Source organism: Pipra filicauda, unplaced genomic scaffold, assembly GCF_003945595.2.
Source record: "Pipra filicauda isolate LSUMZ 115617 unplaced genomic scaffold, ASM394559v2 scaffold159_size1710840_pilon, whole genome shotgun sequence".
NCBI classification, from domain to species: Eukaryota; Metazoa; Chordata; class Aves; order Passeriformes; family Pipridae; genus Pipra; species Pipra filicauda.
In genome coordinates this window covers 257734-280577 of record NW_024104095.1, presented here as the reverse complement: position 1 = coordinate 280577, position 22844 = coordinate 257734, and the positions used below count along the sequence as shown (strand labels likewise).

Here is a 22844-nt window from a genome sequence, read left to right as displayed (position 1 = left end):
AACTGAATATCCCATCTTCAGTAGGGAAGGACCAGGGAAAAAATGTGTTAAACAGGTTTGTTTTTCCAAGTATAAGACTTTTCTATATTCTCATGCTTTATCCACCTTTACAAATAATTATTTTATGATACTGAAGAACACTCTTGGCTATTCTTAATTCCTTCTGCTTCCTCTCTAAATGCCTTCAAGTGTCCCTTTATTTCTAGCAATTATTTCTAGACGTGTCAGTCCAGGCTCCATGGCTGGAACCCAACGTATCCAGGCTATTGTGCAGCACAGAAAACAAGTTGCTTTTTTTAAATGAAGTTCTCCAGCAATTTTCCTAAGCATTGCAGTTAAGGTTTTACCTCACTGGGTTTGCAGCATATTGTTGTAAGTCACATAATGTCAAATGTGTTTAAACTAATTTCTGCTGAATGCCTGCAGCAAGTGAAATGAGGTGGCTGCCAAGTTCATTTAACCAGCCTTCACTTCCCAACCTTTAAAGAGTGAGACATCCAAGGGTTTCTGCCTATGGAATACGTAAGATTACAGTCTCTCTCACTAATGTGCTGGGGTGAGTCAGACACAGGACACAGATCCTAAAACCTTGAGCTGGATAGATCAGGGATCTATAGGGATAAACTGTGTCACAACTTACAAGACAAAACCATGAGAAATCAGCAGTACAGTTAACCCAAAAACTTTTACAGTCAGTCAAAAAATAGCCACAGATGTCATTAATTCCGGCTCAGCTATTATTTTCCTGTACATACAGCTGACTTCAGTCTCATAGAGAAATTAGAGATGTAATAAATAAAAAGAAATGAAAACTGTTTGCATTTAGTGGACATTTACACTTTGACCCAGTGAATATCAAGAGACAAATCCAAGATACCTTTTTGAGCATCCTTCATTTTCAGCAGAACTATTTCAGTGAAAGGGTTTGATTCAGAGCTTGAATGAAGATGAAGGTGGCTGTGATAGCAAATAAGGTTATGCATACAATGCAAAGCCTTTTTTTTTCCAGCTTCAAAAAAGAAATACAACAACACAATTGTAATCCAAAAGGAAGGAATCAGGAATCTTACACACAAACACAGGCACACAAAGATTTCTATCAAGCTCTGCAGTGCAACCATTGATTGGGAGCAGCCAGACAGCAGAACCTGGTGAATAATTTGAGAAATATGCCATAAAATGTGAAGAACTATGGAAAATAGATGTAAACAATGTGAAATCTTGGCTGACTGGATGCCATCTGCACAGAGAACTGTGACTGATTCCAGCCAATTCTGATTCTACAGGTTCATTTGTGAACAAAGTAATTTTGCAAGCACTGGTGTTCCTGACACCAGGAAAATGAGGTTATGAAGTTTAGTGGGATGAACACCTGGAGGGAAGGGGGATAAGATAAGGGAAAGAAAGTTGAGAAAAAGTTTACAACTTTGACTAACAGGAAAGACAATCAAGATGCTAAATGATACACGGATCACTAAGAAAGGGCAATGAGAGAAAATGGATGGAAGCGATTACAGAAGAATTCACTGGAATTTGGAGTGAGAAACATGTCTGGTGAATCAGAACCATAAACTTCAACGTGGGAAATCAAGGATAGTTTATGAATGAGCAAAAACAGGGACCTGGCAGTTTAAAAAAAAAAAAAAAAAAAAAAAAAATATCCATGGGAGAGAAGAGAATTTTGGTATAGAATTTGAGAAAATAAAGAACTTATAGCAGGGGACAGTTCAATGTTGTCCCATAGCCTGGAATTAGCAGTCAAATCTAAACATTAGACTAAATATTGTTTGGGTGCATGTGGTACATAAGAGCTGTAAACCTCTGCTTTGATGGAGGGAGATGGGGCCACTGAAAGACCCTCAGGAGCTCCCAGCTCCCAGCCAGAGCTCAGGGACCACCAGCAGGATTAAAGCTGAACCGCTGAACAGTTTGAGCTCTTTGGCACCCCTTCCTTTTCCTGAAATGTGAATATGGAGGCTGTGAATCTCCTAAATCACATCACCCTGCTCAGTGGTCTAGGAATGTGTATCTAAGTGGGCATGACAAGAAGATGTTGCTGTTTGGGTGAAAATGTAATAAAGTTGGTCCCTCGATCTGATTAGTTACTCACGCTGTGCTACAACTATTGACTGGCTGTGCAAAGGAATCTGTGGCATTTGTGAGCAATGTGTTTGAGCTAATCATGAAACCTGGAGGGAACTGGAAGTGGGACAGTCTAGGGAAGTTTCCTCTGAATTCCAAAGAAGCAATCAATACCTGAAATAAATTAAGAATGTGTACTGGAGTCCTACAATAGAAAAGAGTTAGTGTTCCACTTGCAGCTGTACTCTCAAATACGAAACACATTCCCTGTTTGAATGAAAATATCATCAATATAACATCATAGAATCAACCTGGTTGGAAAGACCTCCAAGATCATCAAGTCCAACCCTTGATCCAACACTGCCTTGTTTACCAGCCCACAGCACTGATGCCACATCCCGTCTCATCTTAAACACCTCCACGGATGGTGAATCCACCACTTCCCTGGGCAGTCCATTCCAATGTCTGATTACTCTCTCTGTAAAAAATTTCTTCCTAAAATCCAACCTAAACCTCCCCTGGCACAGCTGAAGACCCAGCCCTCTTGCCCTACTGCTGGTTGCCTGGGAGAAGAGCCCGACCTCACCTGGCTCCCCCCTCCTGTCAGGGAGTTGTAGAGAGTGAGGAGGTCTCTCCTGAGCCTCCTCCTCTCCAGGTTGAACAGCCCCAGCTCCCTGAGCCTCTCCTGTGTTCATTGCACGCTTGTCACAAGTGAGGTAAATAAACATTCACCTTAAAATTTTAACCTGGTGAAGGAGCAGCTCATAATGCATTTAATACCTGCAGCTTTTCAAACACGGGGAAAGCAAAACTCATCAAAAGGTTACATCATTTCTAGAAACTGCATAAATAATAACATAAGGACAAATAACTTCTAGTCCTATGGATATGTAATACATGGGAGTGAAAGGCACTGTCTATCCTTGTTCAGAGTAAGCAAAGCAGATGTCACCACATTAAGCTTCAATGAATATTAAATATTCATGAAAATATAATACACTTGTTTCCAGCTTTCATTTGAAAATATAAGTCCATCAGCCAAAACCTTAAGCTCATGCTCATACCTTCAAGTGTATAAGGAGGATAAGGCCCTGTGTTCAATGGTGTATAGACAGACATTCAAATATATGACCCACAACTCTGATCTCGGGGAAATCACTGTCATTCCACTGACATTAGTAAGACCTTCTTCTGGCTTAGATTTCTATCACCAAGAGCCAGGTTAACTCCAGCAGATAATCTGATCATACAATTACTGCTTAAGAATGCACTGGAGATTCCTCTCAAGTGGAAGTGAAAAGCTGGTTAATAATTCAACATAATCACACAACAGTTGAGAACAACAGTCGAACCAAACTAATTCAGCCTGTGGGAAGAGTTTAAATAGGATGGTTGTGCTCAAATTGAAATTTGGAACAATATCTTATTCTTATAGAATTTCATCATCAGATAAAATCAACGGTAAATTTAATCAGAACAATTCATTGCTAACTTTAATTCTCAAAGTGTGTTTTTTATTTTGTTGCAACTGTTGTATCTGCATTTACAGCATCTGTTTATCAACATTGTTCAGTATTTCAATCTGCCCTACAATATTAGTTTATTCATAATAAGCTTTCAATTTATTTCTAGTATTTACTATACTCCTGCTATATAAACAAATAAAAATCACCCTCCCAGCAGCTAAGCTTACAGAAAAAAAGGTGAAATTCCCAATCTGAACAGAAATTTTACATGCTATTTGGTCTGAATCTTAATCATATCCTAGGGGTTTTCTTAGCTGATTCAAAAGATGTATAAAAAAAAAATTAACCTAAATCAAAGCTTTTATTTCCAACCTTTTTTTTTTTTACTTTTACAGCAGAGACTTTGTTTTTTGGGCTTGCTGTTCTAAAGGTTTGCTGGTCCCACCTCTTTGTGTAGGGGACGGGGATTCACTGAGCCACAAAATCAGCAAGAAAAGTTGCACAATATGATAATGATACATTTCTCAAAAGTCAGTTTGTGAACTATTTATAGAGATACGATTGCCATGGACTCACCTGTGGGAGATCCCTCCATGACATGCCCCACATAAGGCCCTTCTTTGAACATTGGCCTGTTGTCGTTCTGGTCAATGACAAAAATATCCAAGCGCACTGGGCCGTCGATGGTTTTCCCACCCAGATCTGTGACCTCAACTTCAAGCTGCAGGAACGAAAAGAGAGGAGTGAATTCATTAATTCATCATCACAGGGAGCAGAGAGTAAGAAGAAACCAGCTCAGCTCAGTGCTGTTGGAACCAGATCTTGCCCAGGGCGACACTTGCAGCCCAATCTTCTGGAGCGGGCTCGGAGCAGATTTCTAATCTAAGAAACAAAGACAGATGTACATTTGAATTAAGATGGTAGCTTACAAATGTCATATTATCTAAAGAATGAAAAGACCAGAGTATAAGAAAACAAAGACCCTCTGCAAATTTGATACTAATAGTGTGAAAATTTGCTTAGAATTTGTTTCTTTGCTTTTTTTCAATCCCATTTCCAGTGCACACGTGTAGAACTCTCTGGTATAACTGACATATCTCCTAATGCTCATTTTAAAAGGCTTTTTAACAACAAACGAGCAAACAGGAAACAAAACAAAACCACAAACCTGCAAAAATTCATTAGACATTAAATGTATTTTCTCAGCGATGGTGGCATGGAGTATTAAGTCAGGCAATTTTGACAGTTCTCCAGCATTTCTAGGAAGGTATGGAAGGATAAAACACATGCAGTCTCCTGTAAGCAGAAGACATGCAAACTGCAAACACCCACATCCCAATGTGTGAGAGCACCTGTCGAACAGAAAGCTGACATCTGCAGCTGAGGACTGGTTTGGACTTCCTCTGCTTCCAAAAGCTGGAGAGAAAGATCCTGCTGTATATCTCCACCCTCCAAACCAGGTGCAAGGGAAAACCACAATGGGTCACCAAAGCTTTGTCTGTTGTTAGGGCAAACCAAGCCAAAACTTGTTAAATAATAGAAAAGATCAATTTTGATTTTTCAACAGAAAAGATTACAGCTGTGTGCTGTACCTGCAGTTCTCTGCCCTCACCAAGAAATCAATAAAATACAGCAATAAACATGTCAGAGGCACCACTATCATTCTCACCTGCCCTCCCCATCCCCAGACTCAACTCTTTAATGGAGTTAAGCCAGCCAGAAAATGAACCTGAGCTCCAATGTTAATATCACTCCCTTCCAGTCTTTCCTGAGAAAGTAGTAACAGCAGGGGCTGGAAATCTCTGAGCATTTTGTTTATACTGTTAATTTATTCTTCATTGCCATGTCTTATACCTGTAAGTTATTTATAACTTAGTGATAAATCCTAGTGGGAAAGAATTAGGTCAGAATTTTAATTCCTTATTAAAATGGATGGCTTATTATCACCTCTCTCTGTATTTTATGCTGCTTATAGGTACTTTCCACATTTTTAATTTAATGTGTTGGGTGTGAGTAGGAGTATTTGTTACGAGTCAACTACCTACTCAAATAAACTGTTTGTAAATAGTGTCACAGTCCATTTTAACATCTACTCCCTGCTTATTCTCACTTCTCTGGTAGTTGTTCTTGCAAGCCTTTCACAAGCCTTATTTCCCCTATATATATATATTTATATATTTTCCTATATATATATTTATATATTTCCATATATATATATATATGGACAGTTTAAAAGCTAACAAATACTCTGATTTGAAGATAAATAATTCCCATGGCATTGGCTCAGCTGAAGCTTCATGAGGGCACACACCCCTTCATCTTCCAGGCTTGTTTAACCCTGTACTCCAAAGTCATTGTAGGAATCTTTGATGGCATATGATGTGATGGGGACTAGGAAGAAAAATAGTCTTATTTCTGAACTACATTAAAGTCAGATAAAGTTTTAGCTACAGTTGGAAACTGTTGACAAAATGAATCATAAAACAGTTTGGGTTGGAAGGGACATTTAAAGATCATCCAGTCCAACCCTCCCACCAAGGACAAGGACACCTCCCACTAGGACAAGTTGCTCCAAATCCCTTCCAACCTGGCCTAGAACCCTTATTGTAATTTTCTTTTCCTTATATCCAGTCTAAATCTCTCCTCTTTGAGTTTAAAACCATTCCCCCTCATCCTACCCAACAGGCCCTGCTAAAATGCTTGTCCCCAGCTTTCTTGGAACCCCCCTTTAGGTGCTGGAAGGGGCTCTGAGGTCTTCCTGGTGCCTTTGCCTTCTCTCCTCCAGGCTGAATAACCCAACTGCCTCAGCCTGTGAGGTGCTCCAGCCCTTTGATCATTTTTGTGGCCTCCTCTGGACCAAGTCCATGTCTTTCCCATGCTGAGGACTCTGGAGCTGGACACTTTTCTCTTGGTAAATGTTGACTCACCAGAACTTTGCTAATTGCTTTGGGAAGTGAAAGAATAGCAATATTTCTCTGTGAAATTCCAGCAAATTAATTTTCAAATTCAAGATAATTTGCTCTTAATCTATCTCTCGATATCAAGTGACTATTCTGTTCACTGGAAAGAACAAAGGCTTTGCTAAATTAAAAAAAAAAAATCTATTTCAGTTGCTTTATCAAAATTGTAAGTCATTTAAAACAAAGGCTGATCTAACAGTAGGTTTTAGACTTTTTTCCTAGAGTAGAAGAGATTAAGGAAAAGAATAGGAGATTCTGATTAATGACTGAAATGGATTTACTTTATCATTGCCAAGTCCACTGCATCTGAGACCAACTGTCCAAAAAATTTGGCCTGACAGGTCCATAGGAACAGTTACATGATCTCTGCTTCATTTTATTAAGCTGACAGAGGACTTTATTTTATTAATCTTTGTACAATAACTTTCAGGCCTGCCCTAAGCATTATGGGTTAACTCAGCAGCTCTTTTTAAACCCATTCTCCTGCAGTGTCTCCAAAATAAAAGCCTGCAGCACTGAACTTATGACCATTTGTCTTTATATGACTAGTTAGTGAAAGAAGCTGTCTTTTATCTTGCTTCCCCACAAGACAAACAAACATATAAAAAAAAACCACCAAAAAAAAATTCCATAAAGTCCCACTGCTCACAAAATAACAGAAATATATTGTTACTTACAAACACCCAACACATGCAACTGAGAAAAGCATTCAAGTAAAAGACAATATTGGCACTTGGAGCAGGTAGTGAGTGGAAAATTAGATGGGGTCTCACTATCAGAAGAGGGAGATTTCAGTCTTTCAACACAGAAGGCAGGAAAGCCTATCTGGTTTTAATGCAAAACTTGACTGAGGCATGGAAGAGACTCAATTAATTCTTTTGATAACAACAGATTGTGATGGCATGTTCAAAGAGTGTGTAAGTTCCTACCTGACTATAACAACAGAGCTCCAAGGACAAGTGCTAAGTATAAAGAGAGATTTGGACAAATTAATAAAAAACAACTTGCAGAGCTCTGTAGCCTTTTTATTTAGTGAAAACCTGCTATGTTGTCACTGTTCCAACTTGAAGGTTATGGAGTTTTGTTCATAGGGGGTTGAAACTAAATGATCTTTAAGGTCCCTTCCAACCCAAACCATCCTATGATAATGATGTTTTGTTCATCAGAACCCAAACCGATTTTCAGGAACTCCTGAGCCTAAATCCCAATTTCATTTTTGACACAAGTGTACATGCAAACTACAAAGGATAATCAAGGCTTTAGGAGAATGGTTACACCTCACAACACAAGTCTCCATGACAGGATACAAAGCAGACTTTGGCTATTGCCCCTAACATATCTGAGAAACACTGATAAAATAAAGCACACCAATGAAACAGGGAAAAGCAGAATAAACCCCAAAACTGCAGGCAGGAACAGACTTTAGCCTGTCTGATTAACTCTTACTTAATGCTCTCCCTTCTCAAAATGGTTTTCTTGACTCCCCATCCAATTTCTCTCACCACATGCAAAGCAGAATCTTCCATCAGCCTAAATATAGTGACATTACCAGAAGTTTAGAAAGCTTATTTAAAATTACACAAACCTGTTTTAAACACTCTGCTTTATTTCACAGTCTTGAGTCCTTTCCACTCTGCAGTCACCAATAACATTTACAGGAGAAGATAACCAGCCTCATTCTTACCATTACTTAAGGTAATTTCAAAAGTTTCTCTTCACAGAACAGTTGTTTTCATTCATTTATTGCTTTGGGTGAAATGATTCTGGATAGCCACCTTCCTTCTCTGCATATAAATGTCTATTTTTACTTTGCAGCCAGCCAGCCAATGGCCCACATAAAATTACCTCATAAATTTGAAGTTTTTCATAAGTAAATCTGGAATATCTTTTAATGCTTAATTATCTTCAAAGTCTAAGGCAGGCTATTTAGTCATTACCTGCCTTCTTATTTTAATTTCCAATTTGTTGCTGATAAGAATGTTTCTCCCAGAATTCTTCCAGCCCCAGCTTCACAGGAGCACTGTTGTCCATAGGTACAGACCAGTGCTGGCTTTATTTATTCCTAATTTGATTAGAATTATGACTGAGGATGCTTGTTAGGTTTATGTACCATCAATTTTTAAGTGTGGATTGACAGTAAGGAAAGGTGGTAGATTTAAGGATCATTCATGTAGGCAATTCGTGGTAAGGAAAACAGAAATACAGCCACCTGTTCATAAAAAACAGTAAAGAAAATCTCTTTATAATGAAAGGTTGTAGTAAAAATGTTATGCAATTACCTAACAAACCTCGGAGAAGACAATAATTCAGAAAAACAGAAACTAATTACAATTAAATTTTCCTGATTTATGAATATGAATAAAACATCAGCTAATTTTCATGTGGCTCAAGAATAGATGGAGGGAGACGATACAAACCAAAAATCCACTGTGTCTCATAGGTAAGCATGATTCCATCTCAGACTGCTTGATGGCAGGGTATCGATTACCACAGTGTGATGCAGAGGTGATAGCAAAAATGGCACCATTACCTGCAATGGGAGAATTTAACCTCACCTTCAGAGTCAGAGCCGAGGTGGGAAGGTGTTAATTAGCTACTCTAAGTACTCCTATGAGTATCTTCCAGAGCCTTTACCTTGCTAATGCATCCATCTCAAAAATTAGATTGTATTTCCTTTAAAAATACACAACTTATTACTCTAATTTTATTGTTTTCTTATCTAGCAACTGGGCTTAACTGGTTAGTTATGGAAAAGTCACAGGGAACAAAGGAATTTGGAGCAGAGAAAGGGAGGCATTGGTGTTGTACAGCTGTGCAGGAAACCCAAACCCCGCTGTGGCAGCAGGACAGGGCAGGGTGGGTGGGCAGAGGCTGCCCCAAGGTCCTGCCATCCTGGCAGAGCTTCCCCTCTGGCTCTGGGTGTGTGTGAAACCCTCCTGCACCCTCCAAAATGCACCAAACCCCATTTTAGGGGGCGGCATAAAGGAGGTGTGAGGTGCTCAAACTGCTCAGAACCATCCTGGCTGATGATGACAGAACTGGTGGAACCAGCTGATGCGACACAGCAGAGTGTTCCCAAAGAGCAGCAACCACATAAATAGGACAGGCAAAGGGTGGGAGAAGAAACAGAGATGAAATAACTTCACCAAAGCTGGAGACCAGACAAAATTTCAGTCAAGCTTGGGCTTTTGATCTCTGGATACAAGACTGATTTCTATCTCTTGCTGAGCAAGTGATGTAAAATTAGATTTACAAAGGTTATTAAGCTACCAACATGGGCACAGTATGATTTTTCAAAGTGCCTTATGAGACTGGATAATACATTCTATTAAAATCAAAACACCTTTGAAAGAGCTTTGAAAACCTGGTTGTCCTCTCAGTGTATCATTTTTTCCCTCCATTACACACTATTCTACAGCTGTAGGGACACAAAACCACAACTGAAAATAATGTTATGCATCCTCACAACAGAAAGCCACAAAGAGCCTCTCAAATAGCCACAAAAAGATTGAATTAAAATAACTTCTGAAGGATATATCCTGTTAAATGTTATCTGTGAGCTGAAATGAGAATGCCCACTCCAAAAATAACCTTAGTGAACAAACGAGAAGAACATCCCTCAAATCTGTGGAGCAATACAGCACTTCAAGAAGCCATGTGTACTTCACACAGACCAAAAGTATTAAGGATGATCATACAAATACTAATTAAAATCTTCCCATATCACAAGAGAACACATGTTGATCCCCTCAAAAAGAGAGCGGGAGTGGGGGAGAGAGAGAAGATATCAGGACTCACCAAAGCAATCAAGTCTAATCACTACAAAAATATTAAAGAAATCAAAAAGAGACAAAGTAGGACTGAAATAAAGGATTAAGACATAAGCTGTGCCACAATTTTTAGACTCTGTGCTGCACCACCAAAACAACAAAGACACTCACAGAAGAAAAATTGAAAAATGGCTTTGCACTTTTAAATAGCTCCTGGCAGTGTTCAACACTGCTCACCCTTCTCACTGCTCAAAAATAACTCCAAACGGGGAGGAAGTGGCAAGAGTTTAACAAGTTTCATCTCACAGAAGGATTCCAGAAGTAACGGGGTCAGAGAGAGCCTGTAGCTAATCAGACCAAGAACAAAAATGCAAGATCTAAAATGCATCAGTGACAAGAAAGCTGACTTATTTAGGCATAAGAAATAAAGGTCAGTGTAAATGTCAGGTATATATCACACATACATATATTTTTCTTTGTTATTATTGCTTAAAATATCTGTTCCTTCAAATGAGTAGAGAAAGGTCTTAGAAGTCAAGGATCACTCAAGCTTGTACCAGGCTAGTACAGATGTAACCAACCAGGTCTCCCTATTTTTAAGCAACAAAACAGGCAATTACAAGAGCACTTGTACAGAAGACTTTGCAGGCTGGACTTCACAGCATCCTGCTGCCTTGCTGCCCAAGTCCCTGGCTGTGTCAGCATTCCTGGGATGACAGCTCACCCTCTTCACCCTGTCAGTGCTCAAGTGGTGGAGCTGCAGCCAGAGCGCCTCATCCAAGAAGAGGAGTGCTTGGGATGGAAGTGTCAATGAAGAGAAAAATTTGGAAGCAAGGTTTTCCTACTGGAGTTCCTGGAAAGATTTGCTTATTCTGTAAATAAATTGCCCTTCCATATTTGAAATTATATCACCATATTATATATAGTCACACCCTCGTAAGATACAATTCTGTAGCCTTTCTAAGCTTCACCTTTTTAAAGGTTAGACTCTGGAAGTCAGATAAAGAGAACTCAACGAGATTTATTTGTCTCTGCTTTATAGGATCTTGATGACCACACTAAAAAAAAATACTGAAAATCCTAAGGGTTTGTGTAATGAAACCCACCCAAATTTCAGAGCTGCAAGACTCCCATGACCAAGAGCCTTTGCTGTGAAGTGCTGGGTTATGGCACAAAGTGTCTGTCATTCCCCTTTTCTAGACATAGCATGTCATGATGATAAACTCTAAGGTGTCCTGTTTCTGTACCTACACAGTCCCTTTCTCATTTATTTTGTTGCTAAGTCTTGTCCCAACTCCTTTCTCAAGATCTGGCAGCTTCTCATATAATCAGTGCATCTTCATCACCAACCAGAACCTGCCTGTCTGACCACAGACCTGAACTACCTGCCTTGGACACACCTCTCCTGCCTCAACATATTCCTCTCCACTAAACATTTTGCACTTTGCTGACTGTTTGCTAAGCCAAAAGTGACACATTTCAATGCTGAGGATAAAAGGTTTGTGGACCATCACCTTCAGGATTCGCTACGTGCTGTGTTTGGTTACACACGTCAGATCATCGACCCTCCTCAACGTCATCATACGAGACATTGTAAACTGTCCTATTATGAAGGTGGAATCATAGAAGTATTCAGAGTTAGCACTTTGCTCTCATTCCACCCCACATTCCATGCCATGATGGGCAAGCACTGAAGGTAACCAAGCCCTGTCTATCTTGCCCCGTTATTCTGAATTAAATGAGGTTTTGCTGATTTTGTCTACAATCAGTTTTACTGAATTTCACATTATGCCCAGTTGTTTTTTTTTTCCCAAAAAGATGTCTGTGGCAGATATTTCTATAATTCAGACAGCTGATCTTCCTACTAGGAACAGCTAAAAGGATTAGCACCCCCCAGATCACACACATTTAGCAGTTTCTCCATTTCAGTGCAACAGTTTAGTAGTATATATTTCATATATATATATATAAAAGGAAATATCTGAATGCTTTCCATACTATTATAGTAGAAAAATAGTTTGCAGACATGAATATAGTGGAAAGATATGCCAAAGGTAGCCTGATCCAAAAAAATACGTTGCTTCTAATTACCCCTTTTCTCTCTCTAAAATGAACCTTTCTCACTCTTAACATGTTGGACCATCTCTCTAGGCTAATTGTGAATAAAGAAAGATTTAGTCAATGAGTCTCAAATTAGGTAAATTAACACAGTAATAGTCTCTTCTGAGGATCAACAAGCCTCTGCTATGTAGTGACACAGCAAAGGACAGAATTTATTCCATGTTCTTTTATTTCCATTGGTTACATTTCACCCAGGAACTTTCTGAAATGCTTCACTGGTCTTCAGCTCTCATGGCAACATTACCTGTTAAAACTATTAATCTTAAGGTATAATTAGCAGTTCTAGGACGCCTCACTGGATTGATTTATTTACAAATACCTCAGTCAATTATAATTTACTGCATTGAACATGTTAGAAGGGCACATCCTCAGTAAACCATAAACTCACCAGCACTTTCCCTTCATTCTGAGATCTCACCTGATGTTTTACAACATAAACCAGCAGCAACTCCTGTGCTGCATCTTCATAAAATCAGATCTCAGATCAAATCCACACAGATCTGACTTACTGATTTCTCACTATCTTTCAGGACTTTATCCATAGTGCATTCCCACAACTATTTTGTTTCTGGAGATAAAGTAGACTGCTCTTTTCTCTTCCTCATGCTTCTCCTAAACTCCAAATTATGACAACCTTATCAGAGCAATTTTTCTGAATTCCAAGACTCACAACGTAACTGTCATTTTTGTTTTGTTTTGTTGTGGTTTTTTTAACCTTTTCAAGCCCTTTTATTATTCACCAATGCTAACAGAAATGATTTTGAGTCCAAAAATACAACCAAAAGATATTTTGCAAACACTTTGGAAACATCTATTTTTTTCACTGCTTGCATCAAGCTGCATTAACTGGAAAAAAAAAAAAAAGCCTATATTACCTATTTGGCAGCAAAGGGAGAATTGGAAAGTCATAGTTATTGCAGCAAAAAACAAAGCCTGAATAGTCAGTCACAATATTCATTAGGTGCTCTTCGCACCAAAAATTGCAAATAAAAAAACCCTTTTGAATTACAATAATCAGCAAGACCCTTTTTCATGTATCCACCAACCAAATGATCATAAAAGGAATAACTTCCAGAGCTGTTACATTAACATTTACTTTTTCCTATTGCAAAGCTGTAATTCAAAAAACCAGGAAAAGTATCTTTGTAACCCACAGAGATAATCACTAACAGAATAGAGAAGTGAATTAATGGCACAATAGAAATAAAGGTATGCCCTGTTACAAAGTAAGAGCAATTAAATAAAGGCAACTAATTTTAAACAAGTAGGTTTACTGTAGTAAGACTGGAAAATTAATCATACTGCAGAAACAAACATGCAAAGGAAGAGAAATCTTGCATCATTTTGACCTGTTAAAATCTACCAGGGTGTAACAATTCTTTTCAACCTGAAAGGACCTGGAACAAGAAGTCCTTGAAGAGACCCTCTGAGGCTTATGCTCAGAACATCACGGTGACTTTTTGCACAGACTCTTCTACCTCCTTGTATTTAGTTCCAAACTGGCATTGCACTCACAAAGGAATGGAAAACGCCGTGGTGTTTTACTCCATCACACTCTCCTGAGGCTTACTATGGCCATTAAGGGCCTTAACATCACAGCACAGATCTTTTCTAAAAATAATGAGCCTGTGTGTATTAAAATCTGAACTTTTCTAAAGCAATAGGGAGGTATTTTAACAGTATAGTATGATTTACATCAAATATATTTAATTACAGCTTGAAGAGTCACCACTGTTACCAATATAATTGCCAGTAGCCCCAGTGAGTACAAAGAGTGTCTTAATGCAAAGTTACTCTCTAAAAAGCGGAAAACAAAATAACACCTACTATTTATTCCCCAAATTCTGGTATGGTCTGTGACTAGGTCTCCATTCCATTGTTCCTGTCACCTTCTTGTTTTCAAGTTGACAGACATGGGACACACAATGACTGGACTTTACCATTCAATAAAACAACAATTAGTTGCAAAGTGCATAAAAGTTCTTCTTCACTCCGTCCTGCTACATCACCAAAACATGGTTTTCTCCTTCGACTTGGTAAGGTCACTTTTCATCGATATATTGCTGGTTCAAACATAAGATAATTTCTTTTATTTGGAGTAACCTATTTATAAATCCATCACCATTAAGTGACTCGCCAGCTCAATGCAAAACGCACAGAGAAACTCGGCCCCATCGATCCCAAGACTTTGATTTTTGAGCTGAAATCAGTAGCAATCCATCAACCATATGGAGCCTCTCAAAAACTAAAACAGGTCTGTTTGTAACTGAGGTGTCTTGTAGCACCAGAGGTTTGTTGTTGTGACACCAAGTAAATCCTCTGGAGTTGGAATCACAAAAGGCACCTAAAACCATGGAGCTAAACCCTAAAGGTCATGTTTTCAGGCAGTGCAGGATCTGAAGGAATATGAAGGGACAAAGAGATCACTGTAGTATGATCACTAATATAGAAATTATTCAGTGAATTCACTGAAGACACAAATTAAATAAATATATTGCATGAACCGATATAATGCAGTTTATCATCTGGGATAAATCCCCTCAGGGTTGTTCAGCCTGGGGAAAAGGAGGCTCAGGGGGGACCTCATTGCTCTCTGCAGCTGCCTGACAGGAGGGTGCAGTGAGGCAGGGGCTGTTTCTCCCAGGCACTGGCAATAAGACAAGGGGAAAGGGCCTCAATTTGTACCAGGAGAGGGTCAGGGTTGGACATCAGGAAAAATTTCCTCACAGAAAAGGTGGTGGGGCATTGAAACAGGCTCCCCAGGGAAGTGCTGGAATAACCATCCCTGAGAGTGTTCAAAAAATGAGTGGACATGACACTTTGTTCTGTGGTTTAGTGGGCACGGTGATCTTAATGATCCTATGATTCTATAAGGAAAGTAAAATCAGCTGAAAAAAAAACAAAAACAAACACTTAAAATTATTGAGTCTACTTAGGAAAGCAGAAAGATCTCCAAATATTTTCCCAAACCTAAAGGAGGCAAAGAAGAATTATTGTTTCATTTTATGTCAAAGAAGGAAACAAAGGAAACCACACTAAAATCTCTTGTAGGCTGATAGTTTTTTCTGTATTTAAATATTTTATACCTATGGTTGTGTCTCACCAGGGCTGCTGGCTCACACAAATGTTCAATAGATGGCACTCTGTGTTCTCCTACAAACACCATTAAATGGAGCAGCTGACAGACAGTGAGGGGGACTGAGTTTACTCACCTGCCCTAATTTTACTACAGACACCACTTAAAAAGAATTACTTTTTATCAGAAGATAAATGAGCTTCATACTGAACAATTCAAAGAAAGGGGAAGTTTGAAACACAGAAAATACGCCTGTTAGAAACATATTTTAAGTGATCAGACCTTCATCTCTCACTAAAAGGTCAAAAAATGAGCATGTATGTGGATTGCCTCTTCAACAAGGAAAAAAAATTGTATAACAGGGACGTTTTCCTGCAGAAAAAAAGACATTTGGAGAAGGATTCTCTGACTGTTCAGTGGAAGGTTGGAAAAAATCTTATCAAAATGCATACTACTAAACACAATATTCATAGCTCATCAAATCCTGACACGTTCTGGAATATGATAACACCAAACTATGTCTCTCCAACTGGGTTTGACAGCAGGTAAATTATATTGTGTAAGAGCTTAACTAAAATGAAGTTTTTCACCAGAAATATCTTGATCTATACAGGATTTTTAATGTTAGAAAACTGTCCTATTACTAATGAAACAACAGACAAGAAAAGTGACATTAAGCTTATTTTTCTACTTCTTGTTCTGCTTTACCCAGCAGAAGATCACAGAGAGCAGAATGAATAAATGTATGGAAACACTTTTTTTTTAACCTTTTCTCTGAACAGGTTCCTTTTCAGAACCACATCTATTTTTTAAAATTACCCATCAAATGCTGTAATTAAACATATTTCAGCCTTAGTTCAAAGCTGAAGAGCTGTGCTGACTGATCCCTTCAGTCCATGGTATGGCTGGTACACCCTGACTTAACCTCCCTTACAAACATTTAGAGGGCTGCAATATCCAACTTCCAGCTCCAAGCTTCATGGCACCATATGTTGGTGTGGCTACCCTGCCCAATAACACGAGTATTAATTTAGAAACACTCATATCAACACCAACTTTCTTAACTCACACTGTTAGAAAACAGATGCAGAATCAGTCACTGCTGCCATCACAATAAGCCTGGGGTTTGCTGTACCAAGAAGTGTTTGACTTGCTGCTTGTTCAAGATTCACATCATACAGCTACTTTGGGCTTTTTCATGGTATTTAACATTGGTATAAAATATTTATTCAGTAGCTGGATAATTTAACAGACACAACCCAGTCACCTACAAATGGGCTTGGGTTGGAACCTACAGTGCAAAATCCTACCTGCAGTTGCCAACAGCTGTGAACACCCAACTGTAACCCAGAAATGGTTCATGGGGGGTTTTGTTGGAAGTGTCTTCAGTCTTCCATATTTTCTGGAAGAATGCAAACTTTGTTTTCTGTGATCTTTGTTTTCCAAACTGATGACAAGAAATAAGGTTGGTGACTAATACAGCACTTGGGCAGCCTGAAGGTTTGGAGCTGAGGATTTTTAAAGTCCTTCCCACAGAGATAAATCTGTTATCAGGGGTCCTTTTTGTCAAGTCCCACAGCATATAGAGCTTTCTTCTTTCAAGCATAATGAAACCCTAACTTGTACAAGTAACTTAACATCTAAGGATGGAGAGGCCAACTAAAATGTGTACCATAACCAAAGAATAAAAAAAAATAGGAGAATTTTGCATTTACCAAGGTGACAATCTGTACAATGGACTAAAAAATAATTCTCTAATGGTCATTCAACTTTCACACCCCCTATTCTTTGACTTTTCTGTTACCAAGATGTACATACATGTTCCCTCAGGTAAATTTGAGTCAAAATTTCTATATTATTATTGGTAATATTTCTTAGACTTATCTCTCATTCCTTCCAACAACAACCACAAAGGCTCATTTACCTTATGCAGAATGCAATTAGTAGGTATCCTATTTATTTGACAGCTTTCTCATTTTCTCAATTCTATGTAATTTGACAGGGACTATTACAGATCTGTAACTAGTCTTTCAGAATGACTTTCACAAGGTTAGTTCACTTATTAATTGACCCTTGGTAATGGTAATTTAAGAAGCATATTAATCTCATCTGTCAGTTCTAACACATACTAGATGTATAAAATAATTTGTCTTTTGTGAGGAGCCTTGCAACAGAAATGAAGTGTCTAAATTTTTAATTAATATGCATTTTCTTTCAACAAATGAGACTTTGGAGTGGAAGGAGACTTCTTTTCAGTGTTTTTCTTCATTCTGCTTTAAAGCTCCTGCGTATTCTTGTTGTGAAGATAAACACTTTCACCAGTCAATAAAGACTATGATCTAAATAATCTTCTACAAAGGACATTCTGGTGCTTTCAACAGATCCCTGAAACTTCAAAATGTGCAAACAAAGCATTTGGCACTTCAACAGCAATGTCTTATTAAATATACAGATTAAAGGTTTCTGGAATTAAGGAGATTTAATACACTAAGAACATTAACCAAAAGATTACTATTCAGAAATTGAAAACTTCAACCAGTATCAGATGCTTGAAGTTGTTATAATCTCATAAAGTCTGGTTTCCTGATGCATCATAGGTTGAGCAGAGCCTGCAGTTTGTGTCTAAGAGGCATCCAACATTCCTAATCCCAAGTATTAGTAAGGGCCTTATGTAACTTCTCCTTTATTCCACTCAAGAAGTAAATTATGGGAACAGTTAAAAGCAAAGGGAATTGTGTAAATTGTGCCCTTAGTGTGTGATCATCTGCACATTTTAACACATGGATGAGAGGCAGTTCCTCACCTAAAAACTCCAAAGGGTCTTAAGGTGTTACTGAGGAGTGTGCACAGCTCCCGTTAAGGTCAGCACAGGCTTGAGGAGGAACAGAAATCCTATGGGCTGTATTTAAAAGCAGAGAAGTCACGAAAATATAAGATAAAAGCTGAGGTGATCCTCTACCCCCCAGTCTATTTCTCCTTTTGTGTCCAAAGAATGAAAAGATCTTCTGAGACGTGACTTTCCAAAGAGCAGACCCTTGGCTGCAAACCCAGGGAGGTTGTGCTGAGAGAGCAGGTGAGGCCAACACTTCTGCATCACCCTCCAGCCTCTCCCAGCCTCAGCCATCCCGTCCTTCAGGCTGACAGCACATTTCTGCTCTTAATATCGAGCAGCAACACGAAATCCTACCAGTTCTGCAGGGTCCAAAGCTTTTACACAGCACCAGAGACTCTGCTGTGCAGACACCTTGCAAGAGTAACCCTGCAGAACAGACCCAGTGCTTGCAGACACCGGGTCCACACCACACTCACACAGGGCCTCCAGGGGCAAGGAAAAGTCAGGAGAATGCTGAGGGTGGGTCCCTGCCCTGGGGGACTGCATTCAGCCCTCTGGACAGGGGTGGGGGACCAAATGCCATGGGAATCCATCTCACAGGGCTTGTGTTTTCTGCCCTGGAAAGCACTGCGGGTGAGGAATGGGAAGGAAATCTAGAGGAGTCTCTTCTAATTCCTCAGATTACTCCACATGTGACTGTTTCCCCACTGATGACCACTGTGAGTTATTTAGATTAATCTGGTTCCAAGTGGAGTAACAGATATAAGGCAAGATGTTATCAACCACACTAACAAATGCTCCCTTGCTTAAACTCCTCCAAGTTCCACATGCTCTCAGATCTGGCCAACAATTTGTTAAGAAGTAACTGTTCATGAAATTAAACAAATATCATCTATAAATGCATTATAGAAGATATAAGCAATAATACTATGATCCCCTGGTTTACTGAAGCTTATCTCACTTCAGTATTTAAGGTGCTAATATTTTTGATTTTTAAAAGCTAGAAGCATCTAGACCGAAAACACGACTGTGATTTTACAGAATTTTGCAGAAATATGAATATCCATTCCCTCACAGCCATCATGACAGATTTTGTTGGCATATATTTCAAATACTTTAGAAAAAAAAGGAAACCATCTTATTTATTGGCTGTATCTTCACAGTGTCACCCCCACTGTTACAGTCTACCAAGTAAACAGGTATTCAAGCAATTCTTTAAAAAAACAAATTACTCACTTGACAGACTATAGTGTCTCTTTCAGAATCATTAGTGTCAATCATGCGAGTACAAGTTTTAAGTGCTGTTGAAATGCAAGCTACTTAAACAATTGATCATCATATGGAACCACTTAAAGCTTAATACAGCCCATGAGCAAACCCCGTGGTGGAAACTCGGCTCTAAAACATCATCTTTATTTTTAACAATAAAGTAAGAACCGACTGTAAGAAACAATGCCTACTGCTTCACTCAGTTCCTCAATTTTTAACCTTCTAAGTTTTGAGAAGCTGTGATTTTTTATAAAGATCAGAGATGTCAGTGCACACAAGGGATGACAGTTCAAGAAAGGACATGGACCCTGTGTGTCGGCGTTCGAAATCAGGGAAGTCGCACCAGGCCATAAAATCAGTAATAACATTATCTTTTGGTTCCTAGGATTCAACGGCATCATGCATTGATTTTTACCAGCTGAACATTTGCATTTCATTTGAGGATGTGAATTTAAAATGACTCTGAAGACTCTCCAGTGTCAAAGAACTTTGTACAGACAGAACAAGCTTTTTATCTGTTGCAGTGCACACTCCTACCAGTGACAGCAGCAGAGATCAGAGATGACCTGGACCACATATATCCTCTATCACCATTATTCCAAAATTAGAGAACTACATTGTAATCAGCTGTTGCTGAAACTGTTAATGACAGCTGGAGAATGCCTCCTGTTGTCAACAGCAAGTGGAGAAATTAATCCCATTGTTAAACAAAATACATTTCTTAAGGCTTTATAACTTCTCAGTCTCCAACTTCCATCCAGTACATTCACCCAAGTTACTCCAGCTCAATGTAACAAAGAAATGAAAAACGGACAAGGGGAAGGAAAGGAGGACTCTTGGACTTTCAGTGAAATCATTTTCATACATTGCAAGGTTTCTGAATAACAAAACTCCATATCCATACTCTTTGTTCATTTTTATACTCTGTTGTAGCCTATTTTCTGATGATCACTTGTCTTGTATATTTGACAGGAAACCCATATGCCCAAACAACTTTCTTGACTTCCTATTAGGGAGAGCAACACAAATATTCACACTCACAAACATAAAAAGAACATAAACAGCAATACATTAAATGTTTAGTTTCTGCTTTGGATAAAGTATGACCCTTTTAATACCAGAAGCAAAATCTCTCTCTGGAAAGCAGGCTGTTTCTGAAACTCAGAAGAGATGAATGCCCTATTTATTACTTTTTAAAAAAGCTGAATTACTGCACAGATTGTCATCACCTTTGCAGTTCTCACATAATTGTAGAAAAACTTCACACAGGGTTTTGCAGACCTAAGGGAATTTCATTGCATTTTGTGGAACCCCTTAATAATGTGAAAGGAATCCATGCTTGCAAGCTAGTGTGTGTCTTTAATAAGAAAACAAACAATTATTCCCAGTGGTGTGATACCGGAGGTTTGTGTTCAGCAGGAGCTCCGGGAGCAGAATGGGCCAACAGGAGATGCTCAGAGCCCAAGTGAGGGAGAGGACCCGAGACCTGCCCTCTGCACATCTCTCTGTTCTCTGCTGATGAGCTGGAGTAGGAAGAGTGTGCTCCCAAGCACGCCTTTCAGTTTGCTTTCATTCTAACAGAGGCCAGATCATGATCCCTGAGCTTACTGCACAATCTGAACCAAACCACAGGCAGAGGAGGGAACCGGAGGAGTCATTTCCAAAGCTGCCTCCCAGTCTAACCCAAAAGCTAACGAAGAGGCACCCTCGGGTCAACTCCACTCCCTCACCTACTTGGCACCACAACCTGTGCCCTGCAAAGCCTCGTGCAACTCATCCCCAGATGCACCTTCCAAATCAATTCAGCCTGGATGGTGCCCACTGCTGACCTCGCTTCCTCACAAGATGAGCCCGTGGTGTGAAATGTTTGCATCCTGTCTGAACAGCAGGTATGCAAAAAAAAAACCCTCATACATAAAGTTGTTTGTCCTTCATGAAGATGAAACTCGAATGGAAAATAGGCTGTTATGTAGAGAGGGCTTAATTTATGCCTCCCTATACAAGCTGGAATGAAAGCAGCCCACAGAAAAATCTAAATATTGAGCTTTATCTGTGAACAAGTCAGAATTCAAGCTTTTAATGTTCATTTTGCCTTCCTCTTTTTCAAGCTGTCCAGGAGAAAAAGATAATAATTGACCAATTTTTCATATAAAATGTGCATTCTGAATAGCCATTAGCTGACAAAAAATAGTGAGAGGAAAAGCAGGTAACACATCATGCAAATCTTGGGTGGGAATGGAAGCTTCAGGAAGATGTAAAAGTCAGTGTGGTACACACCTAGATTAAATGGAATTTTCAATTATGCTGTTTAAAAATGAAGTGGGTTTAAATCTGATTTGTCTGCAGATGAAATCCTGTAGGCTGCTTGGTAATGGATGCTGACAAATAAATCTAAAATCAGTGAAATCTCTTCCACAGGTTGCAGGATAAGACTGTTACAGGGTACCTATTTGGTGAAGAGTTAAAGGGCAGTTTTCTCTATTATTGGAATGGGAACGCTGTGCATATATGCAGAGATTAAACATGAACAGTGCAGAGGGTGAGATAAGAGGGGATAGATTTGTAAAATCCCATCCATAACTTTCTAATAAGCCAAGCCAATTTTGTAAACTAAGCTTTAAAATGTAAATTGCCCTCATTCCTTCAGTAAACTGTCAGCATAGACTTTAAGAATGTGAAAGACAACGTTCTTAAAGACTGCTGACCAAAATCTCTGCTCTCTATTTTCACATTACTTCACCTTATTGCTGCTTATTATTTCTATTATGGTAATAGCAGGAATAAATCGGGATCCTTACTGGGATGAGCAGCGTGGAAACTAAACCGTGGGGTTAGAGACAGGTCCTGCTCCAATAAGCTTGAAATCTGAATTTAAAAATACCCTTGTGACTACAAGAAAGGCATCACAGTGCTATTATGTCAAACTAAAATACAATCTCTGGGCCTGATTTTGGAGTAATCTTTCAGAAACAATTTATACTGTGCTGCCTGGACACTGAGCCACGGTCTGAGCTGGGAAGAGGGAATGTTAGCCTTGATTGTGTCAACCAAGCCCTTTGAAAAACCCATGGATAGGTTTTCCTAGATCTTGATAGATCTTCACTTAGGAAGCACTAAAGGCAGGTCAGCCTAAAGGGAACCATCTATAAAGGAAGAGGAACAGTCTTACAGGTGAGCAGTTACCGAAAGAGCCGAGAACTACCCCGGCTTTGGGAAGTCAAAGCTGGCACAGCACTCAAAATCTAGGATTGACTCACTCAGAAAAAT

The 22844-nt window shown here is 39.1% G+C and overlaps 1 protein-coding gene across 2 annotated transcripts in view; it reads right to left on the bottom strand.

Moving 5' to 3' along the window:
* Positions 1–22844, bottom strand: part of CDH13 (cadherin 13) — a 447401-nt gene that overhangs the window by 189034 nt on the left and 235523 nt on the right. For both annotated transcript variants that reach the window (XM_027725145.2, XM_027725146.2), the window contains exon 6: positions 4125–4269. In XM_027725145.2, the coding sequence (XP_027580946.1) occupies positions 4125–4269 (145 nt within the window). The remainder of the gene's footprint in view (positions 1–4124; positions 4270–22844) is intronic.